Source organism: Hydra viridissima, unplaced genomic scaffold (genome assembly GCF_058129835.1).
Source record: "Hydra viridissima isolate aposymbiotic clone 2 unplaced genomic scaffold, HvirCarnegie_v1 scaffold_1, whole genome shotgun sequence".
NCBI classification, from domain to species: domain Eukaryota; kingdom Metazoa; phylum Cnidaria; class Hydrozoa; order Anthoathecata; family Hydridae; genus Hydra; species Hydra viridissima.
The window spans coordinates 7,642,819-7,663,081 of NW_028324300.1; the positions used below are offsets into that span (position 1 = coordinate 7,642,819).

The window sequence follows — 20,263 nt, forward strand, 5'->3', positions numbered from 1 at the left end:
ACCTGGGAACTTACCAAGGACGTCTCCGACATGCCGCGTACTGGGAGACCATCCAAACTCAGCAACCGTGACAATAATGGTATATTCAGAATGAGCAGAGAAAACCCCAGACTCAGCTACAAAAAGCTAGCACAAATCTTCAATGAGTCAAAAAACAATCCAAAAGTTAGCAGAGAGCTCGTGAGACGAACATTGACGGACAAAGGTATTGGAACGTACATATCTGCTAAAAAACCTATTCTTTCAATCACGGATAAACGTAAACGACGAGTGTGGTCCAAAGAAAGGCTGGACTGGTCTGTAGAACAGTGGGCAAAAGTTATTTGGAGTGACGAAGCTAACTTTTCAAGTTGTAAACCTCAAGGGAAGAATCTATGTCAAAAGATTTGCAACTGAGAAATATTCAGACAGGTTTTTGCAACATCGTCGACAAGGCGGTGGAAGTTTGGTTGACATCTGGGGATGTTGTTCTCACAAAGGTATAGGCTTCTGTGAGCTGTATGAAGGCCGAATTAATCAATACACCTACAAGAACACATTGGAAACGTGTTTAGTTCCATCAATCAGACACTTGTATGGCAGAAGCAAGCAATTCATCTTTCAACAAGACGGGGCTTCAGCTCATACAGCACACTCAATCAAAGAGTATTTTTTGAAAAAAAAGTTCAATGTGATGCCCTGGTGCCCTAGATCACCAGATCTCAACCCAATCGAAAATATTTGGTCTTGGATCGACAATCAACTGACATACCATGAAATTCAATCAACTCAGCATTTAAAGCAACTTTTGAATGAGTACTGGCTGAAGGTACCTCGCGTGATGTGCATGAAATTAGTTGAACCAAAGCATAAACGAGTTTATCTTTGCAATAAAAACAAAGGAGGACACTTCAAATATTAATTTCGCTTTTTTTTTTCTTTTTTTGTTCGAATGTTGCAATTCGTTTAAACTTTTGTGCTTCTTATTTTTCCTATAAGATTTTTTGTAATAGCTTTTTTCTAACTAAATATTAAAATTTTTATAACATGTTCATATTCATTTTAAAGCTAATTACTTTCTCTTTAACAAATAAAAAAAATTAAGTCGATATCATTTTACAGTTTTTCTTTATTAAACAAAAACCAAACATACTTGATAAAAATTCTGCAATCGTTTAAACTTTCGTGAATAGCTGTATAGCAAGGCATTCTTAATATTTTAAGAAATAACGCGGATGATGGAAAGAAATTAAGATCATTTACTTGAATACGTTAGAACATGTATAACTTGAGAGGTAATAGATAATACGAAATATCAAGAAGTTTTGTAGCTACCTAGAGCACAATGGTTCCATGTTTAGTGAACTACCCCAGCAAGCACACGATATTGAAACAACGTTGAAATAACGTTGATCAACGTTATTTCAACGTTGTTTCAACGTCGTGTGCTCGCTGGGACTCCATCTACTATATTGCTGCAGTCTTCCGGTTTATGAATATTATAGAATTTTTTATTTGGACTTGCTCCATCAGACACTTTCATTTTTTAAATTCATCGTCCAGTTGAAAAAATAGTGAATATTGACGTTTTCTTATGTTTTTAATTTTTTCAAATTTAGTTTAGAGTATTTTGAGTTGGTCTAAAAGTATTGTTTACTATACATTTTTTTATTTTTGGATGACGACAATCTTTTATAATCTGCAATAAAAGTAGGGGGTGCGAAAGGAAAATAGCGCCATATATATATATATATATATATATATATATATATATATATATATATATATATATATGAAGGGTGCAAGGGGAAAACCGGTGATGTCACAATTTTTTCATTTTGAGAAAACGAGAAAAGAAAGTTTGAACAAGCTATTATGACTTATTTAATTGCAATGATGCAGCAACATACTTGCTATATAGTAAGGTGAATAACTCGAAAAATCTGAAAATGTGACACCACTAGTTTTCCCCCTGCACCCTTCATATATATGTTTAACAACAGAAATTAAGGATAAATTTTTTTTTTTTTTTTTTTTTTTTTAAATATGATAAGAATTAAGAGCTTTGATTTCAATATAATAATACCAAAAGTAGTTTTTTGCATTCAATACCAAAAGTATTCCATCTCCTCTTCTCTTGTTTTATGTTCTTGCACACCGTGCAACTCCAGTTTTTCGTTTTCGAAGGGTAAAGGACGATAAATTCTTAGATGAATAAAACTGTCATCCCCAGTGCACACCTTAATGAAATAGTTCAGACCAGAGACAACTTGGGTTTTATACGAAATATAAGGTATAGTTAACTTTAAGACCTGTTATCTTTTCAATAATTTGCTGAACTTCAGCAGTGGCGTCTTTTACAGGGCTTTTGCCACCTGCTCTTGTCATTATATTTTTGTAGCTATTAAATTTATAGTAAAAAACTGAAGGTTGAACATTTTTATTGATAAGTCCGAACTTCATGATTTTCAGGATAGTTAACTTATTTATAAAATGAATATAAATACAAGAAAGAAAAAATAGTTTGTCACAGTTTTAAAAAATTTAGCAAAGCCAATTTATGGCAAACCACAAGAATAACTTAGTATTTAACATTAACGTAATATGATTTACCAGCTACCCACCCAACATGAGACAACTTTAAGATGTATGTAACTTATCTTTAACTCGTCTAGACGTCTGCAACTAGTTAAAGACGTGTTTATGATGGCTTTTCCACACCTCATTAAGCCGTCTTCTGACAACCAGTTTAAGACGTCCGTAAGATATCTTAACAAGACGTCTGTCGGAACAACCAGTTTAAGACGTCTCTCGGTATAACCAGTTTAAAACGTCTTTTGGAATAACCAGTTTAAGATGTCTTTAATCATGGACGTTTCCCACCCAACAACAAGTCGTCTTAAAGACAAATTTAAGACGACTTGAAATTGGTATTAAAGATGTCTTATACTGGTGTCAAATGAAAAACTGTAAGTCAACTTATTTAAAACGTCCTAAAGTTGTCTTATTTAACACCTATTAATGACGGCTTCAAAAGACGTATATATATATATATATATATATATATATATATATATATATATATATATATATATATATATATATATATATATATATATATATGTATATGTTCAACAACAGAAATATATTCAGTTAAGAATAAATAACATATACTAGAGCATCCCGCCATCGGAAATTGCGTAAATGCGTAAATTCCGATGTAAGAAATAATTTATAAAGGTGACTCCCATGTGATACGATGATGAGGAGTGGTATCACATCGGAGGTGCGATATAGTCCGAGGCGATGGGGAGAATTTCACGCATTCTCCGATATAATTCGAGATTTACGCATCGTCGTACGATATTTTCGCATAATTTCACAATAAATCGTATTTACAGTGTAAACTCGTAATACTGTGATATTTCCGAAGTATTTCTCTATAATTACGAGGTTTTCGCGAAATTTAAATCAAAATTTTACCAGCCACCACAAACCATCGTAAAATATCGGAAAATAAAAAGATTAAATCTTTTTTTGTTTTTTTTACATTTTATTTACATTTCGCAAACCATCTAAATCTAAATACTTTTTAAAGTAAATTACTTTCACATGACTTACTTTCAAATTGATTTACATAGACAAAGAAAAAGTAAATTTTAAAAGTACTTTTACTAATAATAATGATTTACTTTAACAAGTAAAAGTTACACATTTTTAAAATTAACTTTATGTAAGTGATTTTTACATGTAATATATTATTTTACAGTGCTACTTAATAAAAAATGAATGACTTTTAAACAATGGTGTACGACTCCGCATAATCTCCATTAAATTCGTGTTGTCGTTGACGCAAAGGCTTCTGGGATGTGTAGTACAGCCAGATTGTAAACAAAAGCCACAGAATACCTATAATTGTTTAACTTAAATTGTGTGATTGGTTGATTAATTCATTTTAAATTGATTTTTTTTTGGTTTTACTTTTTAGTTAACTAAATATATTAAAGATTACCTAATCATGTCCGCTGGATTTTGTGCAGCTTTTAATTGTCAGCATAAACGAGGGAAAAACGTAGATAAAAATGTGTCATTTTTTCGATTTCCAAAAGACAAAAATAGGTTGGTCGCAACTTGAATCTAACGAATTTTTAAAGTTTCTTTTGTTAGTTAAGAGATTTTCAGGGAGTATTAGGAAAGCTGCATGATTTATACTGTGAATTGTTTCTGGTATGCACGTTTCAATCCTTAACTCCCCTCTTCAGTATGCTAGAAGGTTTATAACATAACTGTATGGTAGACAACTTTTGAGCCTATTTTGGACCAAAATTGTACAACTGTTGTATGGATTGTTAACTCTGCACTGTATATATATATATATATATATATATATATATATATATATATATATATATATATATATATATATATATATATATATATATATATATATATATATATACAGTGGCGGCCGGTGACATTAAACTTTGGTGGGGCCAGCAAATATTAACCAAAAAATATCGCAAATTTTTGAACTTAGCGATGTTTTTAAGGTTCTTTTCTTCAAGGGCCAGTTCAATGAGGCCCTGCGGTGCGTTTTTTCGTCCCATCTGAAAGCACTACAAATTCTGCGCGCGCATCAAAAATAATATTACTACAAACAAAATAAATAGGGCCAGTAAAAATCGGCCCAGCCGTTATTGGCAATGAATTAAAATAACGCTACAATACTTTGAATAAATTGCAAATAAACATATTACTTATAAAGTAATATAGTTTAAAATTAGAACTAACTTAGAACTATTTATTTTTATAAAACCTGTCTGCAAATAGTTTAGGCTAATAGTTGCATGTTTAGATATATATAAATACATAATTACATTACCAAATACTTTATCTTAAATAAATATAAGTGGGGCCGGGCCCCTATGGCCCCTATTGACGAGCCGCCACTGTATATATATATATATATATATATATATATATATATATATATATACATACTTATATACATATATGTATGTATGTATGTATGTATGTATGTATGTATGTATGTATGTATGTATGTATGTATGTATGTATGTATGTATGTATGTATGTATGTATGTATGTATGTATGTATGTATGTATGTATGTATGTATGTATGTATGTATGTATGTATGTATGTATGTATGTATATATGTATGTTTAATTCTTTTAATTTCAGATGTAAAAAGTGGGTTATCAATTGCCGCTGTCAAGATCTTGACAACAAAACTTCAGTAGAACTGAATAAATTACATGCTCTATGTAATGAACATTTTGAACCAACCCAGTATTACACAACAAATATTGGAGGCAAAAGGACAATTTCATCAGCAATCCCAACCATCTTCATTGTACCAAATCCTCCTAAAAAAATCTCTGTCAAAAGAAAAGCACCTTTAGAACGATTTCTAGTTCAGCCAAAAAATAAAGAATAAAAAAATCACAAGTGATCAGTCTGAAGAGTTAACAATTTTTCATAGTGCAGACACTGCACATTCAGAAGAATCTGATGATAAGGAAAAAACTACAAAAAAATTGAGAAAGCTTCAAAAACCCTTACACTTAAACCGTGTGAAAATTTATCGGTTAAACAAAAAAATATTGTTTTTAAAAGCGCATAATAAAAAATGCAATGGATCAATTGAGCATATTAGTGAACTTGCAAAGAGATACCTGTGCAAAGATCAAATTAAATTTTTTGAGAGTCAACTCAGAATGAACAAACAAACAAAACAAGGAAAGAGATGGACAATTCATGATAAACTGCTTCCGCTACGGATTATGTATCATAGTCCACAGGCATTTCGCTGCTTGAGAGAATTTTTTACTTTGCCAAGTAAGACAACACTTCTTTTTTTCTTGTCAAAAGCATTTGGAAAATTACAGCCTGGATTTTCTGCAAAAGTTTTGGCATTACTCAAAATGCGAGTTGATTGTATGAATGTCCGTGATCGCAATTGTTGTCTTGTATTTGATGAGATGTCAATCAAGCAACATATAGATTATGAAAGGGATCTTGATCATATTATAGGCTTTCCAGAAGATGGAAAACCATTAAATGAAGTTTTAGTTTTAATGGTTCGTGGTATTGCCACAAAGTGGAAGCAGCCTGTTGCATATTTTTATAGCAACAGTTGCGTTCATTCAGAAAAACTATCAAAAATAATATTGAAAGCCATTGATAAACTGCACTCAACTGGATTAATTGTACGAGCTTTAGTGTGTGACCAGCATACAACCAATATTTCAGCTTTAAAGTTGCTAGGATTCTGTAAAACAACTCCATACATATCTCATCCTACAGCTCAAGCAAAAGTGTACATAATCTTTGACCCTCCACACTTGATAAAAAATCTACAAAATAATTTGATTCGGCATGATATAACTACAAATGGAAAAACTGTATCATGGAAATACTTACACTCTTTGTATAATATAGAAAAGCAAAACCCAGTTCGAGTTGCACCAAAGTTGACAGAAAGCCACCTGGAACATGGACCATTATCATCTATGCGAGTAAAATTAGCAACAAAAGTTTTCAGCCATCAAGTTTCAGCAGCTATGTCCTTGTATATAATTGCAAAGCTTTTACCATCAGATGCTTTGGCAATATGTGAGTTCTTTAAAAAAATTGATACTCTTTTTGATATGATGAATTCTAGAAAGTTATTTGCAGACAAACCAGCTAGATGTGCAATAACTGAAGAAGAGACTATAAAAAACTTGGAAGAAATCAAAAATTGGATTTCAACATGGCATTTTGAAAAAGCTAGGAGCCAGACTGGTATTTCCAGCCATTAGGGACTAATAGCAACAATAAACAACATTATATTATTATCCAGAGAGCTTCTTGCAGAAGGTTTTCAATTTATTTGCACATCCCATTTTAATCAAGACTGCATTGAAAATTTTTTCTCAATAATACAAAGTAAAGGCAGTTGGAATGACAGACCAACATCAAAACAGTTTAAATCTGCATACCAAATTGCTTTGGTTCTTTTATCTACTGAGCAAACAAAGTCAAACACAAAATGTGTTTCAGAATCAGGTTTCACAGTTGTAATAACTTTAGAAGCATGTGTTAATCTAGTTAATGAAAAAAGTAATATCGTGAATAGTTTACTATTCAATGAAACAAAATTAGCACACAAATGTAATGTAAATCCACCAATTCAAATTCAGGGTTCAGTTTTACAAATTTATTCTGAAACTGTAGAACCAATTCTGTTTTATCTTGCTGGTTGGCTAATCCAAAAAGTGTCTTTACGTCAATTATGTAGAAACATTTTGTCTAAGCAACCTTCTGAAATCTCTGGTAATCCTTATGAAGAGTTTATCGGTATCAAGAATAGTAATGGAAGAATCAATTATTTACAACCAAATTCTTTCTTATATAAAGCTGTACAAACTGTGGAAGCTATTTTTCTTATGCACATTAAGAAAATATTTGCATACAAATATCTAGCAGGAGCAATTATTGAAGCAATCAAGAAAGACTGCAAATTTAATTTCATTTATAATCTTCATCCTGAACATGCATTGCATTTAGAAAAAAAACTGATCCACAATTTTGTTGATATGCGGAATTATTATTATGTCAAGTTTTACAATCACAACATAGCTCCACGTAACAAAAAATGCCCTAAAAAAATGGCTCGTGTTCTTCATAAGTAGATATTATACTTAGTTGAAAGAAACTTAATTGAAATTATTTATGTTAGTATTATACAGTTATGTTACAAACCTACTAGCATACTGTAGAGGGCAGTTAAGAATTGAAATGTGCATATCAGAAATAGTAATACATAATTCAATAAAACTTATAAGTCAATTATGTATTTCTTTTTTAAATAGAAAAAACAATTATTACTTACGTTTACCTACGTTAAATATAATACCACTTTTTTTTATTCAAATAAATAACAAACGTAATAGTGTAAAAAGCTATTTATATACTACTATGCTTGCATTGTTTACTATATTTCAGCTCCATCAGCGCTGTTAAAACAAAGCATTTGCTTTTTAAGTAGATTAAACCTGGAGTTATGTATTTGTAAAAGTATTATTGTTTACAAATCTGGCTGTACTAGGCATCCCATAATTCCCGTTGACCGAATAACACTAAAATCCGCAAGTTGAACACCTTTGCCTTTAAATGTAAATATATTTGATAATTTAATGTAAGTTATGTAAAGTAATAATTGTTTAAAAGTAACTTTTTTACATCAAAGTATGTAAATGTGCTATCCCTAGTAGGTTTGTAGCAACTAAATATAAAAACTTAAATCAAATTACAGCTTTTATAGCTTTACTAGTTTTCTCTCCATAGGAAATTGATTTCCAATTAATTTTTGATGGGTTGTTAATATTACGGAGGGAATTTGCGAAAATCTAAATCGGTTTTTACAGTTAATTCACTCTTTTTACAGATTACCATCGCAATTTAATCAAATACCTCGTATTATTAGAAATACTTCGTAATTACTAAAGATGCGCCGAACTCAATTTTTGCCGAACACCGAATCCGAACGTTCGGCCATGAAATTTTACCGAACACCGAACGGTTCGGCAACCGAACTCTTGCTATTTTTGAATCAAAACATTAGTTTTGAAAAATTGTGTTATTAAACATTTAACGTGTTTGTTAAAACATAAGTAAGGGTTTATAAATTTTGTTTGAAAAATTATAAAGTAACTTTGAAAAGTTAATTTATTATTTGATGATTGTTTGTGGTGTAAATAAAAGAAATGTTAACATTTCTATTTGTAGTGTAAACAAAAATGTTAACGATTTTTTTTGAAAAAAATATTTAATACAATTATTAAAGTTAGGTAATACAAATAAATGTATAACATATAACGTAAAGGATAAAATAACATAATATGTAACATGTTGGTTATATTTTAAGATATATTTACACAGTTTAAATTTAAAATGCTTTTTTTTTGGTTAAACTTCTTTTTTATAATTTAGTAATAACATTTTAATCTTGTAAAAGTATAAAACAATGTCTTCTGAAAAAATGTCTTTTAAAAGTACTGTGTGGAAATATTTTGAAGTTTCTAAGAGAGACATTCGTTTTTGTATCTGCCTACTATGCAAAGCAATAATCTCCAGAGGTGGGAATTGTCCAAAAACATTTACCACTAGTGCAATTAGGCGCCATTTAAAAAAAAAGCACCTTGTAGAGTATTTATTGGCTGAAAAAGAGTCTGATAAAAAAAAATTTATTGAAACATCAACTGTTTCTACATCAAGTGATCCAGAAATAAAAAAACAATTAACATTAGTAGAGAGTATTAATAAAAAAAGGTTGTGGGATATTAATGACCATAGAGCAATCAAGATTCACAATTGCATTGGAGAAATGATGGTGTTGGATATTCAACCATACACAATTGTAGAAGATCTTGGTTTTAGAAAACTAATTGAAGAGATATGCCCTAATTACCAAATACCCAGTAGGAGTTACTTTAGTGAAAATATTGTTCCACAAATATATGGTAATCTGTTTAATTCAATCAAGAGTAATATATCTGCTGCCAGTTATATCTCCCTTACAACTGATATTTGGACAGCAAATAGTTCAAATGTTGCGTTCATAAGCATGATAGCACACTGGGTCAATAATGAATTTTCCCAACAGAGAGCAGTACTCAGAGTTATGCATTTTCCAGAAAGTCACACAGGAAAAAATATAAGTGAGTATTTACATAAAGGTTTGCTAAGTTTTGAAATTCCACACAAAAAAATTCACATTGTTTTACGAGATAATGCTGCCAATATGGTAGCTGGTGTTAGAGACAGTGGTTTTAAGTCAATGCCATGTTTTATACATACAATACAGTTATGTATACATGACTCAATTTTGTCGCAAAAATCTGTGAAAGAAATTTTAGTTTGTTGCAGACGTCTGGCAACACATTTTCACCATTCACCAACAGCAGCAGCAAAATTAGTAGCAATTCAGGAACAACTTGGTACAAATAAGCATAGGTTAATACAAGATGTTGCTACATGATGGAATAGTTCCTACAATATGATTGAAAGGATGCTTGATCAACGAGTTCCTTTGGCAACTTATACAGATGATCATGCTACCCAATCAAAATTAAATTTGTACCAATGGAGCTTATTAGATAAAGTTTTTCATATTTTAGAACCATTTAAAACTTTAACCGTTAATCTCAGCAAACGTGAAGCATTTTTATCAGATGTTATTCCTTCGATTATGGCTCTTAAAGTATTTTTTAATCAAGCATTAGTTTGTGAGGCTTTTTTAAGTATAAATACTTTAGTTGAACAATTGAAAGAGTCAGTAGACAAAAGACTGAGTACATTTTTACATGATAAGTATTTATGTCTTTCCACCTTTTTTGACCCTAGATATAAATTAATGTATCAAAAGGAAGATGAGAATGTAATAAAAAATTGGCTAAATGAGCAGATGCAAGAAATACAGCAACATAATTTAGAACTTGAATCCTCTGATTTGGATTGTGAAGGACGCGCATTAGGTGACACAAATGAAGTGTTTGTGAAACCAGTGTATCCAAAATTTATTGAATGTTTTCGGCTAGTTTCCAAACTGACAACTATAAATGAATGTGATTCCAATTTTTCAATTACTAAAGATAGCAAAAGGTTTAAAAGATCACTCTCTAATGTGCAAATGATCAACATGGAGATTGAAGAGTATTTAAAACTCCCTCTTGTTATGGAAAAAGAAAGTCCTCTTTTATGGTAGAAAAATTGTGGAAACTCTTTAAAAAATTTAAAGAAAATAGCCCAAAGGTTTCTTTCAGCACCACCTTCTTCTGTTGAAAGTGAAAGACTTTTTAGTACAGGTGGCAACATTTATGAACCAAGTAGAAACAGACTATCACCAGAAAATGGTGAAAAATTAATGTTTATACATTATAACTTGAGAGCAACAAGTGATAATTAATTTTCATGTTTTTGACATTTTATTTTTCTAAAATTATTGATTTGTGATTTTCATTACTATTACATAATAAAATTATACATTAATAACAAAATACTTAATTGGAGCATTATTATGGAACTCCATAATAATGTGTTTCCCTAAGTTTGTTTCTTTCAAATATTTTTTATCAGTTGAGTAGCAAGCTTGTAAGAATTTCTCTGTAGAGAAATTAATTTATTTTACCCAGCAACAATAGGCATCATGTTTAACAAACTTAAGTTCAATAAAATATCTTTTTCGTTTAAATTCCAATTTCTTATTTTAAGATTAACAAATGGTGATTTTATAATATTAGATTTTTGTGATGAACTAAAACAATACCCAATTGATGTAGGGGTATTTGTTTTACACTTATTTTAGTCAAGTAATAGTTTTGGTAAATCTGTTATTCCATTTGGTCCGATTAAATTTATTCTGTATTGAAAATACATAATAAAATTTAAACTAAAACTGTCTTGAAATACATTTATAAAATCTTATGTCCTTCTATGTTCAATTTAGTACGCATTTTTTTGGTACGCATGGTACGCATTTTTTAATAAAAACTCTATCCATTTAAACTGTAGCTATGGTACGAATGAGTTAAATTTTATTTATATTTAGGTAAATGTATGATGATTTCCAAATTAGCATTATTGGCCCAAGGACGTATTAATAGATGGACGTTCAACGCGTTGTTATAGATCAAAGGTGCCGCCAATTAGCCAAAAACTGCGTGTTACCGTCAATTTTCTAAATTCATGATACAGATACTCAGACTTCTACCCGTCAAATTTCCGTCAAAAAACCTCCCTCAGTAAATCCATTATAATTATGCATTTACTGAAGCTTATGGTTATAAAAGACAAAAAAATTAATCAAAAATAGTTCACAAATCTGAAAAAGGTTGATTTGAGCTATGAACTTTGCTTAATAAAAATTTAGCTGTGTTTAAACTTTGATGTCTAAAACTAGGCATTTGCAAAAAGGCTATACTTGGTTTACTAGAATGGATAGAGTAAAGTGAAACAAATTTTCCTTGTTAAATTGAAGCTGCTATGATATAGTTTAAAGGTCGAAAAAGATATTTTTAGTGTTCTTTTCACCCCACTCTCAGATTATGCTTCCCACTTTAAGGTTCAAATCAGAGAGTATTTCTTATTTTTGTCGGAAATGTCGAACTTATTTGCCTCGCTTTTTTTTTTCTCTTGAATTTGTTATTTTTTTTTTTTGTGAACGACCTAGTTAAAAAATTTCTTACTTTCGATACCTAAACTGCATTTTGTCTAAAGGTATTGTAACTAAAAGCATCTTAAAGTTTATAAAATACTATTCGTTTCAGGAGTTGGAAAGATATATAAAGTATGTATTTTTAATGAGCATTTTTGTTTGAGTAGTTTTAAACTGTCATGTAGAGCTACTTTAAGTTATAATGATCTTATTTTTTTAATTATTACTGTTGTTACTAATAGTAATAACAGAAGTAGTAAAAATGATAAGACCATACTTTTAGTTGCATATTCTTGAGCCTTCTACAAGTGATGCATAGCCTTATTTTTAACCTTCTCTAAATATTATATCAAAAGTAGTAATCTTATGTTCATATATATTATCTCATTACAGGATAAATAATGAGTCTTCATGAGGAATATTTAAAACATTTATGTAGAAAGTGTGGGTGCATAATAAAGCAGGATAGTCACTATCAAATAAAACCTTTTGTTATCTATAAACAAGCAATTCTTAGCTTTTACAAGCTGGATACAACCTCAGACTATCAAAAAGTTCATCTTGAATATTTATGCAAATCATGTTATATGGTCTTATACAGGTTAGATTTAAAAACAAAAAAAGGCTTTGAAGTTGAGAGGAATGATAAATTCTTCACTTTTTCTGAACACGCAAAAACCTGTTATGTATGTAACACACTTACAAGAGTTGGAAGAAATAAAAAAGTACATGCGATAAGTATTCATCAACAGTTAAAAGCATTTGTATCAAAGCATGGTTTTGACTGTTACAATGAAAATAATAAAAATTATTTTGTAATAGTTAAAATCAATAGTTATCGCCAATCAAATGGCATGTGGAGACTAATTGTTTTAAATCGTGAAGTGCCATTATCCGTTAATATTAACAAATCTCTTCCAGATCAACTAAATCTTCAATCTGCTAATATTATATTCTCCAACATTTTATACATAAACATCTGTAAATGTAATAATGACTTCCAGTATCTTTTTTTGTAATCAGAAATAAATTTTCTGATTTTAAAAATTTCCGAAGCACATCAAATGAGGATGTTGGAATAATTGAAACGTGAGAAGGCAATACAGCTGAAAACTTTAAAGTTATTAGACATAAAGGTTGTTCATTAATATGTTTAGAAGTCTGTTGTGATTTTAGTACCATCTACCATATAACTTGGCTGTAATGGAACCCAGGTTAAAGAGAAATGTCAATCATCTATTACCTTTAACTAGCCATTTTTTTAACTGTGTACATTTTCTTACACCAGTATATGTAAAAAATGTAATAAAGACAACTTGCATTCTTCTATATGGAAGTTCAATAGTACATTGCAACAATTTACAGTTTTGAATAATTTCTAAAATCAAAATTAAGAGTTATTACAATATTTTCATAATCTGGGAGTATTTTCAAATATAAATTAGCACCCGTTTAGGCGTTAAGCTCCACAACATGGGAGTATAAGCACACCTTTAGTGGCAATGTAACATTTCTTTTCATGCTTTTTAAAATTCGATTCTCTAAGATATTTATTGTAACATTTCAGACAGGTAAATTTAGTTATTAAGCGTTCTTCTGTTTTTTTCAGCATTTTGGTTTCTTCTGCAATCAGCTTCTCTGTAGGAATTGCTGGTGGTATGAGCTCCAATTCAAAATCCTCTGATAACAATTCCGCTAACTCTTCAAGATCTATCTCAATAAAATCATCCACAACTAATTCAATTTGGTTATCAATACTTTCAAGCAAAAAATAATAATCTTGATTAGTAGCAAAGTTTTCTGTCATACTCATTTTAAGTATCGATGCTCAGTAAAATACTTTCAAAAATATTTTTATTGGATAGTCGAGACCATCTTTTTCCGACGTCGAAAAAAATAAAAATACTCCCCGGTTTCGCAATTATCACCTACTGTTTCGCTTTTGTTATCTAAACAATAGCGTAACACGCATATCTTTTTTATAAAACAATGCGTTGAACGTCCTTGATAGGCCGAACCTTTGTTAAGGTTCGGCCGAACCGAATGTTCGGTAAAATAGCCGAACGTTCGGTTTTGCTGAACGTTCGGCGCATCCCTAGTATTTACAGTTAGTGATCGACCGAAACCGAAAGTTGAGCCGAAACCGAAAGTACCGAAATTTCGGTTCAGTAAAGCCGTAGCCGAAGCCGAAATTGAAATTTCGGCCGAAATTTCGGCCGAAGCCGAAACCGAAACAGCCGAAATTTGAAAAAAAATTTTAAAAATCCCTGAACCTTTTATGATCACCGAGTTAAAGCAAAAAAAAACTATTTTACGTATATCTAAGCAATCACCATGTAACATAATTTGATAAAAACTATAATATGTCAAAAAAAAAAGTAGAATATGTCAAGACATTTTAATAATTTAAGTTAACAATTGAAATATTTTCTCTACAGAATAAAATTTTTTCCATGTTTTCTGGCAAAAGTCTGTTTCTTTCATTTGAAAGAATGTCTCCAGCAGTTGAAAACAACCTTTCAACTTCGGTAGATGTTGGTGGAGGTGTAAGGAGTCTCTTTGCCATTTTTGCCAAACCAAACTTTGCTTTTAATGTTGTTTTTTCTTCATACTCTTTCCAAAACTCTAAACAGCATGAAGATGTTGGGCTTTCTAAGTACTCGTTTAAAACTTCCTTTGCTAATTTGGAAGTTGGATTTTTGGACCTTGCATTTTGTGACTGTGCAATTATATTTTGCATCATTGAAGAAAACCCAGTGTTCTCAATAGACTTAGTTTTCATCACAGGAGTAGTTTCATTTTGGCTCAAAATGGAACTGTCTAATTCCAAAAGAACTTGTTTTTTTGCAGCTTGAAAGGCTTCTTGGGATCTAAAGAAGTGGTGCTTGTATCTGGGATCAAGAAGTGTTGCTATTGCAAAATGATCAATGGTCTCTAAATCAAAAAAACGTGCCTCCATTGCTTTCTTTAAAGCATTTTTCATGCCAATCACTTCTTTGTCATCAGAGGGAACTTCGAATGATTTCAGGATAGTTGTCACAATCGGAATACATGCACTGATGCAAGCATCCTTTCCAGAGAGCAATTTGGTGGCTTCTTCGAAAATCGCTAAGATGTGTACCAGCTTTTCACACAGGTTCCAATCCTGTACAGTGAACTCAATGCCGCTGGAAGGACGGATTAGCAGCGTGGTAGCAATTACTGATTTCAAGTACAGAATTCTTTCAAGCATGTAATATGTTGAATTCCAGCGTGTTGGAACATCATTTTTGAGTCCGAGCCTGTCAAAATTAATCATTTGAACCTCTTGTTGTTTGTAAAGCTCAGCAAAGAAGGAATTTGAAAAAGAAGCATGAGTGCAAAGCTCTCGACATTTTTCTATCAAGTTTACAGCACTCTGAAGTGAAAAAAGTTCTTTTTTAATCACTAGTTGAAGTGAATGATTTAGACACCCAGCAGACTTGTAAACACACTGTGGTTCTTTGAAAGCTGCTTTTATATTTGCAGCATTGTCTCTTAAGCAGAATGTGATCTTGTCCTTTAGCTCCCACTCTTTCACAACATTCTCAAGTCTTTGAAAAATGTTTGAAGCAGTATGTTTTTCATCAAACTTGGAACATGACAGGCAGAACTTGATCCGCTCCCATTTGTCTGAAATGAAGTGTGCCATCATGCCCAAGTACTTATGATGAAAGGATGACCAAGCGTCCAGAGAGATGGAGATAGTTTCAGCATTTTTTTCGTTAAGGATAACTTTCGTTGCAAGCTTAATCTTTTCATAGGCTGGATTGAGCATGCTTCGGTAGTATTTCTCACTTCCAATGTCAAAGTGTGGTGTAAAAACTGCATGATGGCGTAAAAATCCCGGATTATTCACAATTGACCAAGGCTGTAAGTCGAGGATAATCATTTCAAATATAGATCTATGAAACTTAAGACCTTCTTCGGAATTTGAATCAATTTTTGAGATATTGTCAACCCAGCCAGGCATTGTAAATTGCAGCATCTCAGTCCTCTGGCGTTTTGATCTGATGTCAAATAAAGGTATTGTTCTTTTTTTAATTGTAAGAGGCTCAAGCTGATCTGAAGTTGGTATATTTTCAGGATTGTCGGTAGTTGTGAGTATTGCTTTTTCAGTTAGGAGATTTTTTAGAGTAAGCTGTGGATGCCGACTTCTTAAATGTGATGAAAGTCCGCTAAGTGATTGAAGTTTTGGATTGTGGGATCCACGAGATATTTTCAAATTGCAGATGTTGTAAGTTGCGTATTTGGAATCACTGGCTGTTACGGTAAAATGATTCCACAAATAGCTTTTCTTTCGATTATTTTCCTTTGTAAAATTTAGCACTGAGAAACTTTGATTAAATTATTGATTTTGGTTACTTAACTTAAATGTTAACTTATTTAAAGAATGATTTGAGAATAGTAACTTGAATCAATTATGTAACGTGACTTCAATTAAAATTTCTACAATTGTTATAATTAAAAATTGATTTACTAACAAACGATTAAAATTAGGAAATCGTCATGATCCCACTCTAAATTAAAAAAAAGTTATCTAGACTTTTAAAAAAAATCTTATAAAAGTTTCGGTTCATTTCGGTTGTGGTTTGAACCGAAATTTCGGCCGAAACAGGAAAAGTAAAAAATTGCTGACGCAGAAATTTCGGTTTCGGCTTCGGCCGAAACTTCGGCCGAAATTTCGGCCGAAGCCGAAAGTTTCCGTTCACTAATTTACAGTGAAATCTCGTGATAAATCATCGAATTACATCGTACGTCGAGAAATCCCGTAAGAATTTCGATGTTTTTATTTTTTCAAATTTTCTACCCAGCCAACAAGCCGACATGGGCCCCATCTATTTTTTACCTGGTCTACTTGGGCTGATCTGGGCCAGGGTTAGCAATATACATTCAGTATATAGCGAGCGAAGTCAACGGCGTCACATCCGTTCTAGGGTAGATGAGCATTTTCGCATTGCAGCTGAGATATCTCTTGATGTTGCTCTAGCTGAGGAGGATTTAACTTTAGAGATAAAAGCTGTTGCTTGATGAATCCTTCATCATTCTCACATACTTTTTTTACTAGAAAAGTATTTTTGCTATTTTTAGGATGATTTTTTAAGTTGTTTGAAGTAACAGCAATTCTTTAAGTATATGTCTTTTTCTGATCCTTTTTCAGGCCTAAGTTACTGCCTCTGAGTCTGAATATCATGACATTGTGGTTCCACCACCTCCAAAGTCCTTCATCCCTCGTTATCCCCTATGAACATCATCCTCTCTGGTTTCACATATTCACTAATTAGTTCTCAGTCACCTTCCAATTTCAACCTTCATCGTCCTTCTGAAACCCTGTTCACTACAAGACCTTCAAATTTACTCAATGATTCAACTGGTAGGTATTGGTCTTGATATTGTGGCAGATTTTGTTCCTTTACAAAACGATTTTATGTATTGAATTATGTTTGATGGCATTATAATGCTAAACTGCAGGATTGGCAAATGGTCTTTTGTTATGCATATCAAAATTATGTTTTTTTAAATGAGGTGTCTTTTACCTCGTAATCTGTAATACATTAAAGAATACTATTTATTGTTAAAAAAGGTTTTAATTTTTTTTTTTGTTTTACAGAAATATTTTAGGTCAGCTCAATAGAATTGAAAACCTTTTGGGGAGAGTCTTAAGATAGCTAGAAGAAGTTAAAGAAACTCAGTGTGTACAAATGACCATGATTAGAAGTCAACAACCAGTTCAAAATGTTGCAATACTTCCAGAAGGAGCTATTTTTTCTTTGCTAACAGAAGAAGATTTTACATTAATGGAAGGAAAATTTGATGACATCAATTTCTTGAATAGTGTGGTAAGTAGTATTAAACATAATCTATGGATTTTGTCTAAATAAGTTATCCACCCACCATTTGTGAATTTCCTGAAATAAAACAGATCTCTCTCCCATTTTTAGTTTATGTTTATTGTACATGCTACAAAGCCTCTAAGAAGACATGTTGTCCCATCATATATACTGTGTGCTCATGTAAACCTCTGAGGGCAAGTATAAATGATAAGATGTATATGATAATACAGTATATACAATGAGAAATATAAATCAAAGTGTTCTGTCTGAGAACTTGATTAAATTAATTTAAAAAAATGATACCAGGACTATGATTCTACTTTCATAGAAAATTTTAAACTTATTTTTAGGTGAATTTTATTGCTGATATTGGGGCAATACTCTTGAAGAAGCAACAAAGCGGATGATGGCTTTTGTGATAAGCAACAACTTAGCCATGAAATTTAACGTTTTTGGTCGTGGTGGTAAGAGAGGGTTTGGGTCCACCCAACTTTTTGATACTGTGTACAGTATCTAATTAACACTCCAATGATTCTCTCATTTCGAATTTTCAATCAATATTATAAATTAAATAGTTTTAGAGTAATAACCATGGTATCTTTCTATGTGAGTTTCTTATTTTCTTCCTTACTTTCCAGAATTAAAAAGACAAACACTTTTAAGGATGCTAAATCAATTACATGCACTATTAATTTTGTTAATAGTTTTATTACATTTTGTATTTAAGAGGCAATTATAGGAAACCAAAAAACAGCTGAGGTCAATAAAAAGGACTTTGAGAAGGCAGTAGGTAATTAGTGATAAGGTTCTTGTATATTTAACTCTCTTTGTTATGAAAATCCTACGTTTATTAGGGTGTGAATTAAAAAAGAGTGCTGAAAATATAAGCTGAAAATTTTCCTGTTTTAAAAGTTATCTTCAGTCCTGGTATGGAAAGGTTTATCCACAAAATTTAAATCTGGAGTTATAGGGGATTATCATTTTGTCATCAATTAAAGTGAATTAATTAATATAACTGTTCTAAATGCAACGAAAAGTAACAATTCTGTAGGAAAGTGACTTTTGGGAAGTCGAGACCGCGACGGTAACCGTGCCAACCGAGTAAGGGCTTCGGGCAATCGCTGAATAATTTTTTTTATTCTCAATACAGTCATTTACAACATCCATGTATATTTTTTGTGTTTCTCGATGATATGCAAAAGCTTTGCTTTTTTTCTTAAACCAAACAAACTGTCTCACCCAAAGTGGCGCGAACTTGTTTTAAAATCTAGATTTATGCGCAATTTGCTTGACTAACGTCATGTATTCACTTAAAATTTAACTACTTAGTCTACGCGTCAACATGCTAAGTCATGTTTAGTTAAAATGAAGTAACCTTAGCACTGAAAAGCGTAAATAAAGTATCATTGAAGTATCTTTTAAAGAAAAATCCAATGAAAGAGTAGGATTAACAATTTTCGCCGAACCGTGGTTAGTCCACATGGGACCCAGTTGGAGCCCGCGGCCAATTTAACATGGGCCCTACATAGTTATTCTACATGGTTCCCATGTATCGGCCCATCAAGACCCCATATGGGACCCAGCTATCCGTGTTGGCTAGGTATAAAGGTTTTTCCGATTAATTACCGTACTTTATTTTGACCATCGGTCGCGTATTTTTACGATGGAAAAAAATCCAAATACGCACTTTTGCGTATAAACCGATGCATCGCCATCGTAAACCTCGTACGAGATTCCCGCCGAGTACGATGGCGGGATACTCTAACTTAAGGTGAGTTTTCACTCATCCGTTTTTTTTACGGGAAAGGGAAAAGGAAGGGAAAATTAATCACGTGAGCGTACGCAGTTTGTAATCTTAAGGTGAGTTTCCACTCATCCGTTTAGCTACGGGAACGGGAAAGGGATGGGAAAATTAATCACGTGAGCATGCGCAGTTTGTAATTTGATTTTCCCGCAGCTTAGTTTTTCCCATCATATCTGTCTCGGGAAAAGGTTAATCTCAAATCAACTTTTTCCCGTAAATAAGCAAATAGCGAAACGAGCAGCCAATCACCTTGCTAGAATTTTCGAAAATTAAAAACAAAAAAGTGTAAAAGTTTCCAAGAATTTTTCCATTTTCGTAATTTTGTCATAAAGCTTTAATTTCGTAATTTTGTCAAAAACATTTATTTTCCTATAACTATGTATGTAATTACTTAAAGCTATTTACG

General features: G+C 31.7%; 1 protein-coding gene, 2 long non-coding RNA genes and 1 pseudogene across 3 annotated transcripts in view; 2 read left to right on the forward strand and 2 right to left on the reverse strand.

Annotated features, from left to right (window-relative positions):
* Nucleotides 1–20,263, reverse strand: part of LOC149893156 (uncharacterized) — a 182,088-nt gene that overhangs the window by 113,662 nt on the left and 48,163 nt on the right. The gene's annotated exons all lie outside the window — the stretch shown is intronic.
* Nucleotides 3,726–8,214, reverse strand: LOC149893162 (uncharacterized). The gene is made up of 3 exons (XR_016448782.1): nucleotides 7,879–8,214; nucleotides 3,992–4,116; nucleotides 3,726–3,888 (listed from the first exon to the last, which is right to left on the reverse strand). It is a non-coding gene; the product is annotated as an uncharacterized LOC149893162 (long non-coding RNA).
* On the forward strand, nucleotides 9,013–10,026 carry LOC149893163 (zinc finger BED domain-containing protein 4-like). Its single transcript, XM_090092562.1, has one exon. The coding sequence runs from the start codon at nucleotides 9,013–9,015 to the stop codon at nucleotides 10,024–10,026; it is 1,014 nt and encodes a 337-aa protein (XP_089948688.1).
* On the forward strand, nucleotides 14,694–18,635 carry LOC149893164 (uncharacterized; annotated as a pseudogene).

Coding starts and splice junctions, on each gene's coding strand:
- LOC149893163 (XM_090092562.1), top strand. CDS start 9,013: ATGTCTTCTGAAAAAATGTCTTTTAAAAGTACTGTGTGGAAATATTTT.